The 22,036-nt window shown below is 39.2% G+C and overlaps 2 protein-coding genes and 1 long non-coding RNA gene across 9 annotated transcripts in view; 2 read left to right on the plus strand and 1 right to left on the minus strand.

Annotated features, from left to right (window-relative positions):
- PRR11 (proline rich 11) overlaps positions 1-14,261 on the plus strand; it is a 40,265-nt gene extending 26,004 nt beyond the window's left edge. For 5 of the 7 annotated variants that reach the window (XM_060395131.1, XM_060395135.1, XM_042255314.2 and 2 more), the window contains 5 exons: positions 103-201; positions 562-674; positions 1,710-1,769; positions 1,859-1,955; positions 5,964-9,362. In XM_060395131.1, the coding sequence (XP_060251114.1) occupies positions 103-201; positions 562-674; positions 1,710-1,769; positions 1,859-1,955; positions 5,964-6,032 (438 nt within the window). In that variant the 3' untranslated portion in view covers positions 6,033-9,362. Of the gene's footprint in view, positions 1-102; positions 202-561; positions 675-1,709; positions 1,770-1,858; positions 1,956-5,791; positions 5,835-5,963; positions 9,363-14,123 lie in introns of those variants that run through there. The other 2 variants (XM_060395132.1, XM_060395133.1) reach the window with 2 other exon arrangements.
- LOC132657387 (uncharacterized) lies at positions 13,356-14,210 on the minus strand. Its single transcript, XR_009595439.1, has 2 exons — positions 14,095-14,210; positions 13,356-13,653 (listed from the first exon to the last, which is right to left on the minus strand). It is a non-coding gene; the product is annotated as an uncharacterized LOC132657387 (long non-coding RNA).
- A 52-nt stretch (positions 14,262-14,313) lies between the features above and the next one.
- SMG8 (SMG8 nonsense mediated mRNA decay factor) lies at positions 14,314-19,427 on the plus strand. The gene is made up of 4 exons (XM_004012406.6): positions 14,314-16,114; positions 16,699-16,844; positions 17,429-18,301; positions 18,924-19,427. The coding sequence occupies exons 1-4, from the start codon at positions 14,332-14,334 to the stop codon at positions 19,119-19,121; spliced, it is 3,000 nt and encodes a 999-aa protein (XP_004012455.5). The 5' UTR covers positions 14,314-14,331; the 3' UTR covers positions 19,122-19,427.
- Positions 19,428-22,036: the final 2,609 nt, after the last annotated feature.

Consider the following 22,036-nt stretch of genomic DNA (forward strand, 5'->3'; position numbering starts at 1 on the left):
AGTTAATTTTTAACTCTGAGGTTTTAAAAACTAGATTTGGATTTGCATTTGACTAGATGTCCTGGTTTCAGTTTGAATTCTAATTTTTCCTTGTATCTTAAGGCTGGACCATTAAAAAAAAATGGACCCATGCAGATAACAGTTAAAGATCTACTGACTGTGAAATTAAAGAAGACACAGAGTTTTGATGAAAGGAGGAAGGTAAGAAATCATTGACCACACATGTGGTCTTTCATTTTTTAACCTGATTGTCTCTTAGTAGAAAATAAGCATAAGTCTTAGATATAAAAGCTGTTCTGAGGAAAGTATTTGATATTTTATTTGAGTAATTTTTGATCTCCTCAACAAAATATATAAATCCCCCAATTATTTAATTCAGCAGTTTTATCCACCAACCATTAGCTTGAAAAGGTAGAGATATACTTTGAAGCTTTGGAATGAAAATTGAATAGATATATTTTACACATACTCAGCATTCGAAGATTTGTTGTTTTGGTATGTTTACATTTTGAATGATACTTTTAAATCAGTTTTTAATAATGTCTCGTTTTGTGATTAAAGCTTGTACCATCACCAAAGGCACAGAACCCACTGGTTACTGTCTCTGACCTGCAACGCGTTACCCTGAAACCGAAGTCCAAAGTGTTATCAACTCGAGTTACAAATGTCTTAATGTAAGAAACTCCACAGCGTTATACTCTACTGCTACTTTAAAATAGTAATATTTTGCTTATTTCTAACTCTAAAAATTATATATGATCATATAGGAAAATTGAAATATACAGTCATATTTAAGGAAAACAAAAATCATCAAATAATCATATCATTGGAGACAGCCACTCTTAACATACTGTTGTTTATCATTCTAGTCTTTTTCTAGGCATATACACTATTATTTCCAGTTCATGGTACTGTTTATTGCAAAATATAAAATATCATCAGGAATTTTCAAGTCAGCACAGTTTTAGAAATAATATGAAAACTAGAATGTCTTGGAATCAATAAAATATGTATATGTAATATACATATTACAGGTATCTGTGTATGAAATATGTATATTAAATACATATTACATGAAATATGTATATACATACATACACATGTCTGTACCCATGTGTAATTTATATTATGCTGAGTTGGCCAAAAAATTTGTTTGGTTTTTCTGTGCACTGTTACAGAAAAATGTGGATGAACTCTTTGGCCAACCCAGTATATACAAATAGATCTTTCCCATTACTGTGTCATAAACTTTCCCCATCTCATTAAAAATTAGCTTAAAGAATCATGCTGACTTCTTCAATAGATGCAGTTTTTTAATATGTGAACTTCATAGATAAAATCCTATTTTGAGACATTTAGGTTGTTTGTGATTTTTTTATTTCTGTAACTCTTCAGTAATCATCCTTGCCCATCATCTGTGTGCATAACTGAGTTTTGCCCTAAGATGGATTCTTACAAGCATAAGTACAACGTCAAAAAAAGTAATTTATTTTGAAAAAATAATAAAATGAAAGTATTAGTTATTCAAGTATTAGATTCTGATTATTATTAGAATCATTATATCACTTTATGCTCCTATCAGCATCTACTGCTATTTTTTAATGTAACAAACTACTTTCTAGGATGTTGCCTGTGTTGAAATGGTTGCTTTACTTTGAGAAAAATTATACAGTCTGGTGAGCTCTAACTTTTGCATTTTATTTTATCAGTACTCCTGGTAAAAGTCAGTTAGATCTACGGAAACTACTTAGAAAAGTCGATGTGGAGAGGTAATCCATTCTCCTATCTTTATGCTCTCTAAATTCATTTGAGAAGTTGGCATAAAACACAGCTCACAATATTTTCATTACCTTTGCAGGAGCCCAGGTGGAACCCCACTTACTAATAAAGAAAATGTGGAAACAGGAACTGGTCTAACCCCGGTGATGACCCGGGCCTTGAAGAGAAAATTTCAGGTAAGCCTTTATGAAAAGCATGTGGTTCCTTTTCTTCAAACTCTTTAATTTAGAATAATAATCTAAAGCATCTTTCTTAATAATGGTAGTAATTTTTAAACAGTTCCTTATACCAGTCCATCCTAAAGGCAATCAGTGCTGAATATTCATTGGAAGGACTGATGCTCAATCTAAAACTCCAATACTTTGGCCACCTGATGAAGAACTGACTTATTTGAAAAGACTCTGATGCTGGGGAAAGATTGAAGGCGGGAGAAAGGGACGACAGGATGAGATGGTTGGATGGCATCACTGACTCAATGGACATGAGTTTGAGTAAACTCCAGGAGTTGATGACGGACAGGGAGGCCAGGCATTGCTGTAATCCATGGGGTCGCAAAGAGTCAGACACAACTGAGGGACTGAACTGAACTGAACTGATGCTGTATAAAGAACTTCATGTTTGTGGTTCCTGAAATGCTATGAAATAGCTAAGATTATCATCTCTACTTTAGCAATGAATGTCTGGTTTTATTAATTTCATTCATAACTATTTATTAAGCAGTCCCTATATGCCAGACACTGTGCCGGAATACCAGGGAGACAGTGGTAAGCAAAAAATAGACACAAATCTACTGTCTTGGAGCTTTCAGTCTAATGGGAAAAGTAGACAGTAATCAATAATCACAGTTTGTGTGATTTTGCACTGAAGTAAATTCTGTGAAGGAAAGTAACAAGGTTCAGTGAGAATCCTTGGAGAAAGTTGACCCAACCTGGATGATCTAGGAAAGACTCCCTTAGGAAGTGATGAGGTGAGACTTGAAGGATGAATAGGCATTAACTGGAGAGGTTATCTGTATCGTGAGCCCACCATGAATGTCACAGAGGAGAGTCCCAGGCGAAAAGAATAAGATCCGCAAAGGTCTCATGATGGGAGGGATCAGGGTCTATCTGAGGAATTGGAAAGTGGCCAGTGAGGCTGTAACAGAGAGACGGAGATGAAGATGGAGATAGGAGTCAGCTATGCAGAGCTGATAGGAAAAGGTCTTGGCAGCTTTCTTTGTTACCTGCCTGTATGACTCACACACCAAAATCCAGTGCATCAATTGGCTCTTGTGTGATTTCTTCCAAACTCTATTTGTCTCATCTGCAGCCCCTTCCTGCTAGAGTGCTGGGGCTCAGGGCTGCTGGCCTCTTGGCTGTGAAGATTGTATTTCCATCTCCCTCTGGCCCAGGAGACTCACCACAAATTCCCCTGCAGATACTCTTCCCACCCCAGCACTGTCCTCCCTTCGTTCATTCCCTTGTTGAGAATTTTTTGCCTTTTGTAAAAGAAATAAAAGCAAAAATAAGCAAATGGGACCTAATCAAACTTAAAAGCTTTCAGACAGCAAAGGAAGCCATAAAGAAAACAAAAACAACCTACTGAATGGGAGGGAATATGTGTGAATAATGTGACTGACAAGGACTTAATATCCAAAATATACCAGTAGTTCATACAACTCAATATCAAATAAATAAACACTCAATAAAAAAGTTGGCAAAAGACCTAAACAGACATTTCTCCAAAGAAGGTACACAGATGGCTTGCAGGCACATGAATAGATTCACATCACTACCTATTGAGAAATGCAAATTAAAACCCTAATAAAGTATCACCTCAGGCTGGTCAGAATGGCCATCATCTAAAAAATCTACAAATAATAAATGCTGGAGAGGGTGTAGAGAAAAGGAAACCTTCATACACTGTTGGTGGGAATATGAATTGGTGTAGCCACTATAGAAAACAGTATGGAGGTTCCTCAAAAAACTAAAAATAGAATTACTATATGATCCAGCATATATCTAGAAAGGATGAAAACTGTATAAAAAAGATTCATACACCAGTGTTCATAGCAATACTATTTACAATAGCCAAAGCATGGAAGTGACCTAAATTTCCATCAACAGATGAATGGATAAAGATGTCACATATATATATGTATATGTATACACACATGAATATATATGAATTCATATGAATATATATGAATATATGAAATGGAATGTTATTCAGCCATAAGAAATAATGAAATAATGCCATTTGCAACAACATAAATGGACCTAGAGATTATCATACTAAATGAAGTTAGGCAGAGAAAGATCAATATTATATATCACATATATGGAATCTAAAAAAATAATACAAATAAGCTTCTTTAGAAAACTGAAGCAGACTTAACAGACATAGAAAACAAACTTACAGTTACCAAAGAAGTAGGGGGGTGAGGGATAAATAAGGAGATTGGAATTAACAGATATACACTACTAGATATACACTATTTAGTAGACAGATATACACTATTTTATAATATAAATAACCAACGACCTACTGTATAGCGCAGGGAACGATATTCAGTATCTTATAGAAACCTCTAATGAAAAGAATCTGAAGTTTTATACCTGAAACTAACATACATTGTAAATCAATTATTGTTTTCAAAAAAAGGAATCAGTTCCTTTTGCAGGATAGCTTGGTTTCCCTCTTGCCAATCAACTTGTCCTGCTGGACACTGTGTGGCCTTCTTTGCAGATGAGGCCTGATGCCCCTTTCCTTCTTTGGGGCCTTCACTAGGAGTCCACTCCCAGATCACATTCCTTGGTGATACCGTAAATTGTGAAGGGCAGAGGCAGAAGGCAGAGGCCTTATTTAACAACTAAGCCCTTTCCTTTTTTTTTCTTATTTTGGCTGTGCTGCTTCCCTGACCAGGGATTGCACTCAAGCCTTGGAAGTGGAAGCACCAAATCCTAACCATAAGGAACTCCGTCCTTCCCTTCTTTGTTCAGCTCTAGGTCTTTTTTGTCCCTGTCCCACCCTATAACTACTATCGTGGATTGGTTAATGTGGAAGCATGTAAAAATGTAATGAGCAACAAACCCATGTACTGAGCAACAGCATCAAAAATCACAGATGAAGGTCTTTCCTGGTGGTGCAGTGGATAGGAATCCACCTGCCAATGCAGGGAACAATTCAGGTTCAGTCCCTGGTCCAAGAAGATTCCACATGCCAAGGAATCGCTGAAGGGTGCACCACAGCTACTGAGCCCAAGGTCTAGAGCTAGTGCTCCACGAGAAGAGAAGCCGCCGCAGTGGGAAGCCCGCACACGCAATGAAGAGTAGCCCCCGCCAGCCACACCTCGAGAACACCTGCGCAAAGCAACGCAGACTCAGCTCAGCCAAAAATAAATAGTTTAAAAATATCACAGATGAGACCTTTGCCATATGTTGTGCTCTCCAAAATCCACTTAGTAGAGGATGGTGGTGGTGGTTCAGTTGCTAAGCTGTGTCTGACTCTTTGCAACCCCTTGAACTGCAGCACACCAGTCTTCTCTGCCCTTCACCGTCTCCTGGAATTTGCTCAAACTCACGTCCCGTGAGTCAGCGATGCCCTCTGTTGCCCCCTTCTCCTGCCCTCAGTCTTTCCTAGCATCAGGGTCTTTTTCATTGAGTTGGCTCTTTGCATCAGGTGGCCAAAGATACAAGGTATTTAGTAAAAACTTGTTTTAGATATGGAATAACTTTCCCCACTCCTATTAGATAGGTTTTGCATTTGACTGTGGGTAAGAGAAATCTGACTATAGTGGCTTAAGCAAATGGAGGCTTATTTTTCTTTTCTGCATATTGCCTTGGGGAATAGGCAGTGGATACAGGGTATAGCAGATTCCCCACCTCTCTTCCAACCTTAATACCTGGCTTTTATCCCTACCGTGCAGAACGTCTACACTTCCTAAAGCCTCTTGTCTACATTGTAAGCAAGATAAGAAGGGGAAAGATCAAAAAGATATCCTAGCTAAACTGCCCTTCATCTCTTAAAACAGGTGATATCCAGGAACTATGATTATATCAGAGAAGTTGGAAAAAGTGAGTTTTAGAATCTGGCCGCATTGCTGCCTTGCATAAAATCTGGGTTCTGATAGTGAGGAAGGAGAGCTATGCTGGCCACAAGAACATAATTCATGTTATAATTGGGACTTCTTGTTTTTTTCATAGCTGGCTCACCCTAGAAGCCCAACTCAAACTCTGCCGGTTTCTACAAGCAGCTTTGATGAACAAAACTGATGCCCCCTCTGCCTGACTCCCAGCAATGATCCGTTAAATGTACAGATAAAAATGACCCCAATCCTTTTGAAGTATAATATGTATAAATAATTATATTAATATATAATTCTTTTGAAGAATTAAAATATGTATGGAGCCCATGCATACTGTAATGAAAAGTGGGTATTAGAATACTTTCCAGTTTACAAGATTATTCACAGGACAGATGGAAAAATGTAATTCCCAAAGTAATGTTTATCCTGGAATTACTCAATTTAAGTTAGGAAGGTTATTCCAGTTTAACTAGATAACTCTAATTTGTGGTCTATAGGTACAGTTATGACATTAAAATAACCTGGTACCCATTCACCTTGGGTATTCTCAGGAAATTAAAAAGCAAAATATTTCATCCTGTAAAGCTCATGCATTCATTAAGTGCCACTTAACCCAGAAAGACCCCCTAGATTTTATTTCTGTTCCCTATAAGCAATTAAGTAAGATCATCTCCCATCCAAACCTAACTATTCCAAAAGGATTTGAAGCGAAAGGTCCAACGTAACCTTAAAAATTAGAATTTCATTTCTAGTATCATAGGTATGTAACAATATCAGGCCTACTGAAGTCTGGGATATTCCTTACTTTGATATCTGCTATCCACATTCGTACAGCTAAACATAGACTTCATGAAGACCTCTGCATGAACCTTGGGTTTTCTACAGGGCACCACCAGGGATTCTCTGAGGTCCATAGCAGATTCACTGTGAGGCCTGATTCTCTGTCCTCAAGCGCCTGTCGATTCAATAACAGTAATTCTGCACAATCACAGGATTTTACTTTTTCCTGCCAATTCAGGGTTGCCAGACTTAGCAAATATAAATACATGCCTGCTAAGTCACTTCAGTCGTGTCCAGCTTTTTGCGACCCAATGGACATAGCCCACCAGACTCCTATGTCCATAGGATGCTCCAGGCAAAAATACTAGAGTAAGTTGCCGTGCCCTCCTCCAGGGGATCTTCCCAACCCAGGGGTTCAACCTGCATCTCCTGTCTTCTGCATTGGCAGACAGTTCTTTACCACTCAAGCCACTTTAGAAGCCCATAAATACATGACACCCCCATCAAATCTGAATTTCAGATAAACAACAAATAACTTAAGCATATATATGACCCATTAAACGATGAGTGATTTTTTAAGTATAACGATGTCCTAAATATTGCCATGGGCTTCCCTTGTAGCTCAGTCGGTAAAGAATCTGCCTGTAATGCAGGAGACCCAGGTTCAATCCCTGGGTCGGGACGATCCCCTGGAGAAGACAATGGCAACCCACTCCAGTATTCTTTTTTTTTTTTTTTTTTTTTTTTTAATTTTAAAATCTTTAATTCTTACATGCATTCCCAAACATGAACCCCCTCCACCTCCCTCCCCATAACATCTTTCTGGTCATCCCCATGCACCAGCCCCAAGCATGCTGCATCCTGCGTCAGACATAGACTGGCGATTCAATTCACATGATAGTATACATGTTAGAATGTCATTCTCCCAAATCATCCCACCTCTCCTCTCCCTCTGAGTCCAAAAGTCCGTTATACACATCTGTGTCTCTTTCCTGTCTTGCATACAGGGTCGTCATTGCCATCTTCCTAAATTCCATATATGTGTTAGTATACTGTATTGGTGTTTTTCTTTCTGGCTTACTTCACTCTGTATAATCGGCTCCAGTTTCATCCATCTCATCAGAACTGATTCAAATGAATTCTTTTTAACTGCTGAGTAATACTCCATTGTGTATATGTACCACAGCTTTCTTATCCATTCATCTGCTGATGGACATCTAGGTTGTTTCCATGTCCTGGCTATTATAAACAGTGCTGCGATGAACATTGGGGTACATGTGTCTCTTTCAATTCTGGTTTCCTCGGTGTGTATGCCCAGAAGTGGGATTGCTGGGTCATAAGGTAGTTCTATTTGCAATTTTTAAGGAATCTCCACACTGTTCTCCATAGTGGCTGTACTAGTTTGCATTCCCACCAACAGTGTAGGAGGGTTCCCTTTTTCTCCACACCCTCTCCAGCATTTATTGCTTGCAGATTTTTGGATCGCAGCCATTCTGACTGGTGTGAAGTGGTACCTCATTGTGGTTTTGATTTGCATTTCTCTAATAATGCCACTCCAGTATTCTTGCCTGGAGAATCCCATGGACAGAGGAAGCTGGGGGGCTACAGTCCAAGGGGTTGCAAGAGTCAGACACATCTTGGCGACTAAACCACTTCTATATATTTATACTTAAAAAAATACATCATTGTTTTTCTGAATTTCAAATTTACCTGAACATCCTATGTTTTATCTGGCAACCCTACCAGTCAGTCTCCTACAAGGTTGCCAATATCTGGGAGCCCCCGGTTTTGTCAGACATGTCTTCTTAGCAGTAGGCACTACTGTAGCTTCAGCCAAGATCCCTGTCACTAATGTGCTAAATATCACAAAAGAAGAGAGAGGAACTCTCATTAGGGTGAGTGAGACTCAAGGCACAGCATTAGCTCTGATGCTGATAACTTCCACTGCAGTTCCCAAATACGGATAGTTGCACCTCACAGAGGGGAATCAAGGAGTGTCAGTTTTACACTGAACTTTCTAACCCGACAGGAAGCAGTTACATAGATGATGTCCCTGAAATATTCCCTGATTAGGCTAAAAAGATATTTTATTAATTTCACCAAAATGCCTATATTCCCTCAGATAAATGTAACTTTGAGATACCAAATAGAGGGTTGTGAAAAGTCACCAGGCCGGAAAGCAGATATGGAAACAGTGTTTCGTTTTGATGAGACCCACATTTACATTTATGGATGAAAATTAAGCAGATACTGAAGTTAAGAAATACATCTGTTTCTAATAAAAACTTTTAAACCTGTTACTATGTTTATATTAAGTAAAATAAAGGGAATGATCACTGGGAAGAAATCAGGTGAGTATTTGTAACAATATTCTATGGGACATCTAATAATGTTTATAATATTAAACCATTGGGTACTGTATCAGTTTAAATGATTTTATCATTCTTGTGAGATAAAGGTTCATTTTTTTGAAAAGCTATAGGAATCCTATGGTTAAATATTTGTAAAGCTGCTATTACTATCGTATCAGTATTAAAATGTGTTCTATCTTGTATCTTTTACTAATTTTTATGACAGGTTTCTCAAATTGTACCCATTTGAGAATCCAATAACTGCTATGGCTTCATTAAATTGTTGCTGATCATATGTTTCCACTGTTTATTTTGAGACTGAATGTCAACCAGAGAATATGAACAATCATGGTGCATCCAGTTTTTGAATAAAGAACAATACAAAACTTTGGTCTTTCTCTTTAACATTTTTCACTAGAAATATAACATACAGGGAAGTACATAAAACATAAATAGACACAATATCAAACACTCATAGGACCACCAAGAAAGGGACATTTAAGTGTCTAGAAGTTCCGCCTGTTTCCATCCCTTATGTTAATACCTTTCCTCAAGAAGTTACTACTCGACTTCCCTGGTGGTACAGTGGATGAGAATCCTCTTCCCAATGCAGGCTACACAGATTCCATCCCTGGAATCCCATGTGCTGCAGAGCAACTTAGCCTGGGTGCCACAGCTACTCAACCCATTCGCTGCAACTTCTGAAGCCCGCGCATCTAGAGCCTGTGCTCCACAATAAGAGAAGCCTGGGCACAGCAATGAAGACCTAGTGCACCCAAAAATGTTCTTTAATTAAAACAAACAAACAAAAAAAACACCCAAAGGCTTAAGCCAAAAATGGGTTCTCTTAAAAAAAAAAAAAGTAACTACTCATCTATTTGTTTGCTTTTGCCCTCTAAATATGCTGGGCCTAAATATGCATCCCTAAATGCAATGATTTATTTATTTAATTTTTTTCTTTAAATTTGGCTGTGCCACAAGGCAAGTGGGATCTTACTTCCTTGACCAGGGGTGGAACCTGTGCCCTCTGCAGTGGAAATGCAGAGTCTCAAACCACTGGACCACCAGGGAAGTCCCCATGCGTGCCACGTTGAACATTCTTGAACATGTACATTTATGCAAGAGTGACTTGAATGTGTATGTCTAGGAGTGGAACTGCTAGGTGGTAAAGCATGCCTGTTTTCTAGATACTGCCAAACTAGTATTCCAAGTGGTTGTACAAATCAATGGTCCCTTCAGCAAAGTATGAGAGTTGTAACTCCTTCTAGGGAGTCTTTTCAACTTAGTTTTTTAACATTTTGTTTACTTGGGAAATTATACAAATGATGTGGTTAATATATACTATTTTTTATGGATTTGTAAGTCAAAGAATTGTTAATATTATAGCAGGAAAGTCACATACTAAACATAGCAAATAATGTACATGATGAGGATCACAACATAATTTATGTAGATAAATATGTACAATTTCTTATTTTAGTTGGCTTTTAGAAATGGGAGAGAATCTGGACATATAGAAGTAGAGAAGGAAACAAGTGAAAAACCAAATTGACAAAATTTTTTAAAGCCCACTTCCAGTCCTTTCTAAATTCTTGTTAGCAAATAAGTATTGCTTGAGAAGAATTTCCCGAAGCCCAATATAGCTTAATATATCAAAAGTAGCAGCACCAGGACCAAGGGCTTTGAGAATTCTTTTCCCCCAGTTTTCTTGAGATATAATTGACATATGACCTTATATTAGCTTAAGGTATACAACATAATGGTTTGATGTATGTATCTATTGCAAACTGATTTCTACAATAAATTTAGTTAACATCAGTCACCTCCTATAGTTACAGGCTTTTTTCTTGTCAAGAGAACTTTTAAGATTAGAAAGAAAAATTCGAAAGAATATAAAAAAACAATAAATAATATATTCACCCCAAAACCTGCATACAGATGTTTACAGGAGCTTAATTCATAATTCCAACACTTGCAAGCAATTAAGATGTCTTTCAGTAGGTGAATGGATAAACTGTGGTCCATCCAGATAATGAAATATTCAGCACTAAAAAGAAATGAGCTAGCAAATCATGAAAGATATAGAATAAACTTAGATGCATATTACTAAGTGGAGGAAGCCAATATGAAAAGGCTACACACTGTATGTATGATTCCAGCTATGACATTCTGGGAAAGACAAAACTATGGAGATAGTAAAGATCAGGGGTTTGGGGGAAGAGGGGGATGAACAGGTAGAGCACATAGGATTTTTAGGGCACTGAAACTTCTATAAGATGCTTAAATGGCAGAAACACAACCTACATTTGTCCAAACCCAGAAGGTACAACACCAAGAATAAACCCTAATGTATGGATCTGGGGGTGATAATGATCTGTCAAAGTAGGTTCAGATATTGTAATAAATGTACCACTCTGGAGCCTGGTGTTGATAGTAAAAAAGATATGCCTGTGTAGAGGGTATATGGAAGCTCTCTATGCTCAATTTTGTTATAACCCTTAAACTGCTTTAAAATTTTTTGCTATAACACTCAGTTCAGTTCAGTTCAGTCGCTCATTGTCCGACTCATTGTGCGACCCCATGAATTGCAGCACGCCAGGCCTCCCTGTCCATCACCAGCTCCCGGAGTTCACTCAAACTCATGTCCATCGAGTCAGTGATGCCATCCAACCATCTCATACTCTGTCGTCCCCTTCTCCTCCTGCCCCCAATCCCTCCCAGCATCAGAGTCTTTTCCAATGAGTCAACTCTTCCCATGAGGTAGCCAAAGTACTGGAGTTTCAAGTTTAGCATCATTCCTTCCAAAGAACACCCAGGACTGATCTCCTTTAGAATGGACTGGTTGGATCTCCTTGCAGTCCAAGGGACTCTCAAGAGTCTTCCCCAACACCACAGTTCAAAAGCATCAATTCTAAAAGTCAATAAATCCCAACAAGTTTTAAACATTTTGGTGTATAATCCTCTGAGCCTAAGAATTTTTTGTTGTACCTCACAAATCTTTCAAAATCACTGGCTTTCTTTTTCCACTGATGTAAGTCAAGAAAGAAATCTGTTCACCTTGCTTAGAAAGATGTTTTTAAGGTGGTGCTTCTCAAACTATACTGTGTATAAATTATTAGATTTAGTTGAAATGCATGTTCTGATTAGTAGATCTGGGGTGGGACCTAAGAGTCTGTATTTCTAACAAGTTTTTTCTTTAGTCTACACTTTGCTGGGCTTCCCAGGTGGAGAAGTGGTTCGATCCCAGGTCGGGAAGATCTCCTAGAGTAGGAAATGGTAACTCACTCTAGTATTCTTGCCTGGAAAATTCCATGGACAGAAGAGCCTGTTGGGCTATGATCCATGGGTTGCAAAGAGTCAGACCCAGTTGAACATGCATGCACTCTCTCTACTGGCACTACACCTTGCACAACAAGGTTCTAGAGCTTAAAAAAAAATATTCTTATTTGTCTACTTTTGATAGAGCCATTTGACACTGTGGAATTTTTGTATTTTGTGAACTACAAATTTAACTGCTTTCAAAATGCTCAACATTGCTAATTATTAAAGAAATGCAAATCAAAACTACAATGAGGTATCACCTCACACTAGTCAGAATGGCCATCATCAAAAAGTGTACAAATAATAGAGACTTCCCTGGCAGTCAATTGGTTAAGACTCTGAGCTTCCACTACAGGGGATGCAGGTTCGATCCCTGGTCAGGGAACTAAGATTCCACATGCTGTGTGGCCAAAAATAAAAATAAAAAAACTAGAGTGTGTAGGGAATACTTCTACACTATTGGTAGACATGAAAATTGGTGCAGCTACTATTGAAAATCAGTATGGCAGTTTCTTTAAAAACTAAAAATATTTCCAAGGGGGAAGAAGGAAGGGTGGGTGGGGATTAAAAAAAAAAAAAACAACTCCCAGCAATCCCAATTCTAGGCACATATCCAGAAAAAGATGGAAACTCTAATTCAAAACTAATTCAAAAAGTTACATATACCCCCAATTACACTATTTGCAATTATCAAGACATGCAAGCAACCTAATAGTCCATCAATAGAGAAATGGATAAAAAAGATCAGGTGTGTGTGTATATATACACATACATAAAATGGACTATTACTTGGCTGTAAAAAAGAATGGAATATTGCCATTTGCAGTAACATGGATAGATCTAGAGATTATCATACTGAGTGAAGTAAGCTAGACAGAAAAAGACAAACATTAACACTTATATGTTGAATCTAAAAAATAATACAAATGACCTTATTTATAAAACAGAAACAGACTCCTCACAGACACAGAGAACAAACTATAGTTACCAAAGGTGATGTGGGGGGCGGGAGGGAATAAATTAGGAATATGGGATTAACAGATACACACTACTATATGTAAAGTAGATAAACAAGGATTTACTGTATAGCACAGAGAACTATATTCAATATCTTGTAATAAACTATAATGGAAAAGAATCAGAAAAAATATGCAAAAGTGAAACAAGTCGCTCAGTCCTTTCCGACTCTTTGCGACCCCATGGACTGTAGCTCGCCAGGCTCCTGCGTCCATGGGATTTTCCAGGCAAGAGTACCGGAGTGGGTTGCCATTTCCTTCCCCAGAGGATCTTCAATGGATCAAACTCGGGTCTCTCGCATAATAGGTAGACGCTTTACCATCTGAGCCACCAGGGAAGCTATAATGAAAAAGAATCAGAAAAAATATGTAAACTGAATCATTTTGCGGTAAACCTGTAACTAATGGAACATTGGAAATCAACTATACTTCAATAAAAATAAAATAAAACCACTACTGGTAGTGAAAAAAAAAACGTTTGAGGTGAGTAGTGGTATGTCAAAGAAAATATGATGTAGAAAACGATTAAGAGATTAAATATGGTAAGAACAATTAAACTGTTGTAGATGCTTTATAAATATTTCACATAAATCTAGCATAGTATGAATATAATTCCCTTTCAAAACCACTGCTTCTGCCTTTACATTACATGTAATTATTGTCGGTTTGGAACTGTCACAATCACAACTCTCTTCACTAAGGTGTTTTACAACTTCTAACATTTAACTCATTAAACATTTTGTCTATCAAGCAGAACAAACAAAAAACCCTAATTGCTTACAAGTGTTTTTCTGACATTTCAATTCCTAGGGTCTCCGATTAAGGAAAATCTTAAATCAGCAGTGATGTACGACTAGATAAAACCTTGGTGAAAAACTAGGACAGGAGAAGCAAGAGGTGGAACCTAAAGTGAGAGGAAAGCAGGGACTGAAGACGCGGAGGAGGGATTTCACCATTGGACGAGAGCCGGTTGCGTTTACTGGACGGACCGGAAGAACTCGCGAGTTACCTCAGCACCATGGCGGGTCCCGTCAGCCTAAGAGAGCTTTTAATGGGCGCCTCAGCCTGGACAAGCTCTGAGAGTCCCGAGGGGTCCCCTACAGAGGGTGGTGGGAGCGCGGCTGGCGGACCGGAGCCTCCTTGGCGGGAGGATGAGATCTGCGTGGTGGGAATCTTCGGCAAAACGGCTCTGCGCCTGAATTCCGAGAAGTTTTCACTTGTGAACACGGTGTGCGACCGACAGGTCTTTCCCCTCTTTCGCCACCAAGATCCTGGAGATTCGGGGCCTGGAATCAGGACCGAGGCTGGGGCCGTCGGGGAGGCTGGCGGAGCCGGAGACCCTGGGGCTGGGACCGGGACCGGGACCGGGACCGGGGCCGGGGATCCAGTTCGGGGAGGTGTAACTGCCGCGGAAGGCAACCGAACTGAGCCAGGTTCCCAGGATTACAGCCTTCTGCAAGCCTATTACAACCAAGAAAGCAAAGTTCTGTACCTTCTTCTTACTTCCATCTGTGACAATTCCCAGCTTCTGCGGGCTTGTCGGGCCCTTCAGAGCGGGGAAGCTGGAGGTGGCCTCTCTTTACCTCATGCAGAAGCGCACGAGTTCTGGAAGCATCAAGAGAAGGTGCAGTGCCTCAGTCTCCTTTACCTTTTCTCCGTCTGTCACATATTGCTTCTGGTCCATCCCACTTGTTCCTTTGACATCACTTATGATCGAGTATTCAGAGCCCTGGATGGACTGAGACAGAAAGTACTGCCCCTTCTCAAAACGGCTATTAAGGATTGTCCAGTTGGTAAAGACTGGAAACTAAACTGCCGACCTTGCCCACCTAGACTCCTTTTCCTTTTTCAACTCAACGGAGCACTCAAGGTAGAACCCCCTCGGAACCAAGACCCAGCTCATCCAGATAAGCCCAAGAAGCATTCTCCCAAAAGGAGACTGCAGCATGCCCTGGAGGACCAGATCTATAGAATCTTCCGGAAGAGTCGTGTCTTGACTAATCAGAGTATCAACTGTCTCTTTACTGTACCTGCCAATCAAGCTTTTGTGTACATAGTTCCCGGAAGCCAGGAGGAGGATCCGGTAGGCATGTTGCTGGACCAACTTAAGAGTCATTGTACTGTGAAAGACCCTGAATCTTTGTTGGTCCCTGCACCCCTTTCTGGGTCCAGGCGATACCAGGTGATGAGGCAGCACAGCAGACAACAGCTTTCTTTCCACACTGACACCGGCAGTTCTAGTTCTTCGGGGCAGCTAGTGGATTTCACGCTTCGAGAGTTCCTATGGCAGCATGTAGAGCTAGTACTAAGCAAGAAAGGTTTTGATGACAGTGTGGGCAGGAACCCACAGCCTTCCCATTTTGAACTTCCTACTTATCAGAAGTGGATCTCAGCAGCTTCAAAACTGTATGAAGTAGCTATTGATGGGAAAGAGGAGGACCCAGCATCTCCCACTGGGGAGTTAACATCTAAGATTTTAAGCAGTATTAAAGTCTTGGAAGGGTTTTTGGATATTGACACAAAATTCTCAGAGAACCGTTGCCAAAAAGCTTTACCGATGGCCCATAGTGCCTACCAGTCAAATTTGCCTCATAATTACACAATGACTGTCCACAAGAATCAGCTTGCCCAGGCTCTTCGAGTGTACAGCCAACATGCTAGGGGTCCAGCCTTTCACAAATATGCCATGCAGTTACACGAAGACTGCTACAAGTTTTGGAGCAATGGCCATCAGCTCTGTGAGGAGAGGAGTTTAACTGATCAACACTGTGTACATAAATTTCACTCCTTACCTAAATCAGGTAGCTAAAGTTTTCTTAGCATTTCACAATCAAAATTTGGGGCTGTGTTTGTATTCTTGTTTTCAGACAGTTTGTTCCCTATGTATTGACATTTTAAAAAGAGAGCCCTACAGAAATTTAGGTGCATCAGATTTAAGTTTCCTCACCTGCTGGAAAAAAAAATCAGCTATGACTACTAATTACATTGTATTTAAAGAAGAACCCTAAGGTATTAGTAAAAAAGAACTGTTAAATAATACAGAATTTCAGGAATTTCATTCTAATGTTTTTACTTTGGAACTTTTGTTTAACTAAAATGAACAGAATGAGTTGTATGGTCACTATGATGGTGATAAACTTTACTTAGAAATTCTAGAAGGTTATATTTAAAGTATGTTTTATTTCCATATATTTCCACTTGCTTCTTCTGTTAGGTGTGTTTAATCAAGTGTGTGTGGGTGTGGGTGTGTATGGGTGTTGAGGTGTTTTCTCCCCTCCTTATTTCCAAAGAACTCTGGAGAAATTTGAGGGTTAGGTACAATTGAATGCAGAATAAATGTGGGTCTGCATTGTGTGTAAAATTAATAGTGACTTATATTTTCCAGGAGAAAAACCAGAGGCTGATAGAAATCCTCCTGTGCTGTATCACAATAGCCGAGCTCGATCCACTGGTGCCTGTAACTGTGGAAGGAAACAGGCACCCCGAGACGATCCCTTTGATATCAAGGCAGCTAACTATGACTTTTATCAGGTAGATTCTGCATTTTTTTTCTTCCTCTTCTCTCTGTCTCTCTATTTTGCTAACTACCATCTGAGTAAACTGTATCTTTTCAGAAGCAAAATGTCTAATAATAGATAAGTCAGTGTCACTTGCAGTGTGATATGTGATGAGAAAATTCTTTATATATGTACTTATTTGCCTACCCATTAACTGTTGATTCTTGCTTTTTAGTGTGAAGAATGTGTTGTTTTCTTTTATTTATTTTTGGCTGCCCTGGATCTTCGTTGCTTTGCGCAGGCTTTCTCTAGTTGCAGCGAGTGGCTGCTACGCTTCGTTGTGGTGCTCGGGCTTCTCACTGTGGTGGCTTCTCTTGCTGCGGTGCACAGGCTGTAGGTACACAGGCTTCAGTAACTGCAGCACACGGACTCAGTAGTTGTGACACACGGGCTTAGATTCCACGGCATGTGGAATCTTCCCAAACCAGGGGTTGAACGTATATCCCCTACACTGGCAGGTAGATTCTTATCCACTGTGCCACCAGGGAAGTCCAAGAATGTTTGCTTTCGATGAAAGGTTCACAGGATTTATTTGGTTTTTTTTTCCTTCCTCCATAGCTTCTGGAAGAAAAATGTTGTGGAAAATTGGATCACATCAATTTCCCAGTATTTGAACCAAGTACTCCAGATCCTGCTCCTGCCAAAAACGAATCATCTCCTGCTCCCCCAGATGCCGATGCTGATAAACTTAAAGAGAAAGAACCTCAAACCCAAGGAGAGAGCACAAGCCTGAGTTTAGCTTTGAGTTTAGGCCAGTCCACTGATAGTTTAGGTACCTATCCAGCTGATCCACAAGCAGGAGGAGATAATCCAGAAGTTCATGGTCAAGGTGAAGTAAAAACTGAGAAGAGACCAAACTTGGTTGATCGGCAGGCATCCACAGTTGAATATCTCCCAGGCATGCTTCATTCAAATTGCCCCAAAGGTCTCCTACCCAAATTCTCCAGCTGGTCTTTGGTTAAACTAGGCCCTGCTAAATCTTATAACTTTCATACTGGTTTGGACCAACAGGGCTTCATTCCAGGAACAAACTATCTTATGCCTTGGGACATTGTCATCAGGACTAGAGCTGAAGATGAAGGAGACTTAGACACGAATTCTTGGCCTGCTCCAAATAAGGCTGTTCCTGGTAAGAGAAGTGCAGTTGTCATGGGCAGAGGAAGACGGCGAGATGACATAGCACGAGCATTTGTGGGCTTTGAATACGAAGACTCTCGAGGTCGAAGATTTATGTGCTCAGGTCCTGACAAAGTAATGAAAGTAATGGGAAGTGGACCCAAGGAATCAGCTTTAAAAGCCCTGAATAGTGATATGCCCTTGTATATTCTGTCATCCTCTCAGGGTAGAGGGCTAAAACCACATTATGCTCAACTTATGAGGCTTTTTGTTGTGGTTCCTGATGCTCCTTTGCAGATAATCTTAATGCCTCAGGTAAGAAATACAGCTTTTTGTGTTGTTAGCCAATCATATTTGTTGTTTGTTTTGATTGTTTGAAAAAAAGTACAGGGTATCAAACTAATTAAACAGGTCTTAATTTTAAATACGTCTTACATTAATAACTAATTTCTGTTTCTTAAAAAATAAATTGTAGGTGTGTTAATCAGTTCACACCATCAATTCACATCATTTAGTTAGAGGCAGAACTTGAAATTAAAAATCTGTAGAAAAGCAGGATAATATTTGAGGTTATTTAATGTAATATCAGATATGATTGAAGTTAGGAGTGTACCTGCTTATGTGCTCTTTGAACCTATCCTTGGTTTAGGCACTTAACCTTTCAGGTGTCTTTTTTTTTTTTTTTTTTAAGATTTTTTTTCTTTTTTAAATTTATTTAGCTGCATGGGGTCTTGGTTGCAGCTCATAGTCTCTCTAGTTGCAGTACAAGGGTTTAATTGCCCCATGGCATGTGAGATCTTAGTTCCCCAGTGAGGGGTACAGCCCTCATCCCCTGCTTTGCAAGGCAGATTCTTAACCACTGGGTCACCAGAGAAGTCCCTTTCAGATGTTTCTTCTTGAAAAATGTTAAAATAATCATATAACCTATGTTTTTCAGGTTCAGCCAGGCCCACCACCATGTCCAGTATTCTACCCAGAAAAGCAAGAAATCACTCTCCCACCTGATGGCCTCTGGGTTTTGAGGTTTCCTTACGCCTACGTGACTGAGAGAGGACCTTGTTTCCCTCCGAAGGAAAACGTGCAATTGATGAGTTACAAGGTGCTCCGTGGGGTTCTTAAAGCAGTAACACAATAAGTGTTTTCCAGCCAGTACAGTCTTGAATTTGAGCTGGATTTTGGTTTTGGTGTGTACAGGATCTTTTTTGGTGTGTAATACTGTGTTTTCTTGAGCCAAAAATATGTTTTGTTACAGAAGTTCAGTATTTGGACAGTAATTGTTCTACTGTTTCGTGATATTGTTGATATTTATTGTAAATGGGGGTATAACTTCTTAATAAACGTTGTTTATTCTGGAAAAGGACATAAAATACATGGTTGATACCTCTATTTTCTTGTTTCTGTTTTACTGTCCATAATAAAAAATACTTCTGTTATAACTGAATATTGCATTATCATGTTGAGCCAGAGGTTTGTTTTGTTTAGGTTTTTGTTTTTTTTTTACTGAAATGATGTTTTAGCTGGGATTTTCCTTAAAACACTGCTCCTGAAATTATCTTCAGAATAAGATGATCTAGTAGGTTATCTGGTAATTGTATGAGTACTTAATTGCAAAAAATGCCCTATATTGTTTAGCTCATAGTTTTGGTTCCTGAGTTACATTGCTTTGTTCTCACCGTTTTATTCTTGGACTGATGAAATACCATATTTTAAAAAAAATTTTTTTTTGTTTTATTTATTTATTTATGGCTGTGCTGGGCTTTTTTAGTGCTTTGTTTTTAGTGCTTTTGCGAGAGCTTTCTCTCGTGTGGCGAGGTGGGGCAAGTCTTCCTTGCAGTGGCTTCTCTTGTTGTGGAGCACAGGCTCTAGGCCTGTGGGCTTTAGTAGTTGTGGCTTGTGGGCTCAGTGTTTGCAGCTCTTGGGCTCCAGAACACGGGCTTAGTGGTTGTGGCCACGGGCTTAGTTGTTCAGTGACTTGGGATTTTCCCCGACCGGGATCAAATTAGTGTCCCCTGTGCTGGCAGATGAATTCTTACCCACTGCGCCACCAGGGAAGTCTGAGATACCATGTTTTAAATTAAGTTTTAAATAACTAAAACCTATTTATCCAAAATATTAGTACACATTTTATTCATTGGAAATTGCTGTACTGTGAAACAGTTTGCTAAGTGATACAAATTCTATCAGTTCATATCAATATTAACTTTCACCATCAAAATAGTGACACTGACATATCACTAGCTAAGTTATGCAAAATAAGTTAGTATACCAAAATTCTAGTGTAATTGATTATATTTTCTTAGACACGTTGGTTTTGAAATACTGAGCAAATAGAATTGGAGATTTTAATACTGTATATGAAGTGTAGTATTTGATTAACACGTCTTGCTACCAGACCAGCATAAAACAGTTACTTAGGTTTTAATTAGATTAGATCTTAAATTTTCAAACCTACAGAGAAAAACATATAACTAGCAGCCAATTTAAAACTGTAATTAATTAGGTGTCTTTTTATACCTATTTTACTGTAGTTTTGTTAGGGGGAGAATCTGAGCCAATGTGAAAGTTAGTGTACATTTTTTCATCCCGTCCTTATTTTTCATCCTTTTCCCTTATATCATTCATTCTTTTTATATCAGTTTTAAAAATCCCAACTACTGTTGTATTAATTGTAGTTCTTGGTTGTTGCATTTGAGAAATATGGCTAGATTGTTCTGTAAGTAAGTAAGTGTTAGTCACTCTGTCGTGTCTGACTCTACAACCCCACGGACTGCCAGGCTCCTCTGTCCATGGAATTCTTCACGCAAGAATACTGGAGTAGGTAGCGATTCCCTTCCCTCAGGGATCTTCCCAACCCAGGGATCAAACCGGGATCTCCTCATTGCAGGCAGATTCTTTGCCATCTGAACCACTAGGGAAGCCCATTGTTCTAAGACTTGACTTAGAGGCTATTAAAGACTTTTACTTAGGTTGTGTAAACTTGTAGGTCAAAGGAACTTAAAAAAGTACTTTATGAGAACAAATAGGTTTCAGAAGAGCAAACCTCTGACTTTTTTGCTTTGTTTCCTTGCTAATGTCATTCTACACTGAACGACTTTACTGCTTAAATTAGAAAGTGATTTTCCTTGATTACATTTGGTTACAGAGGCAACCCTAATTTGAATTTCTGTAGCATTTTTAAATACAAATCTTTATTTAAAGTATTTATAATGTGTTAGATTCTGGTGTACAGCAAAGTGATTGAGTTATATATATGTGTGTATATATCAATGTATATGTATATTCTTTTTTGCATTCTTTTCCATTATGGTTTATTATAGGATATTGAAATAGTCCTTGGTGCTATGCCTTCTTGTTTATCTGTTGTTGCTTTTTTTTTGGCTGCACCACAAGGTTTGTCCACAAGGCTTGTGGGATTTTGCTTAGTTCCCTGACCAGAGATTGAACCCCGGCAGCCGGTGCAGAATCCTAACCATTGCACCTCCAGGGAAGTCTCTATTTTATATATAGCAGTTTGTATCTGCTAATTCCAAACTCCTAGTTTATTCTTCTTGTACACCGTTACCTCTTTGGTAACCATAAATTTGTTTTCTATATCTGTGAGTTTATTTCTGTTTTGTAAATAAGTTCATTGTATCATGTTTTAGATTCCATTTCTTCATTTCAGTTCAGTTGCTTAGTCGTGTCCCACTCTTTGCGACCCCACGGACTCTTTGCAACCTCATGCAGCACACCAGGCCTCCCTGTCCATCACCAACTCCCAGAGCTTGCTCAAACTCATGAACATTGAGTCAGTGATGCCATCCAACCATCTTATCCTCTGTCGTCCCCTTCTCTTCCCAGCCTCAATCTTTCCCAGCATCAGGGTCTTTTCAAATGAGTCAACTCTCTGCATGAGGTGGCCAAAGTATTGGAGTTTTAACTTCAACATCAGTCCCTCCAACTGATCTCCTTCAGGATGGACTGGTTGGAGCTCCTTGCATTCCAAGGGACTCTCAAGAGTTTTCTCCAACACCACAGTTCAAAAGCATCAATTCTTCAGCACTCAGCTTT

The sequence above is a fragment of the Ovis aries genome, chromosome 11 (genome assembly GCF_016772045.2).
Source record: "Ovis aries strain OAR_USU_Benz2616 breed Rambouillet chromosome 11, ARS-UI_Ramb_v3.0, whole genome shotgun sequence".
NCBI classification, from domain to species: Eukaryota; Metazoa; Chordata; class Mammalia; order Artiodactyla; family Bovidae; genus Ovis; species Ovis aries.

Coding starts and splice junctions, on each gene's coding strand:
- SMG8 (XM_004012406.6), top strand. CDS start 14,332: ATGGCGGGTCCCGTCAGCCTAAGAGAGCTTTTAATGGGCGCCTCAGCC. Junction 16,115..16,698: donor TCACTCCTTACCTAAATCAG/GTAGCTAAAGTT, acceptor TATATTTTCCAG/GAGAAAAACCAGAGGCTGAT. Junction 18,302..18,923: donor AGATAATCTTAATGCCTCAG/GTAAGAAATACA, acceptor TATGTTTTTCAG/GTTCAGCCAGGCCCACCACC.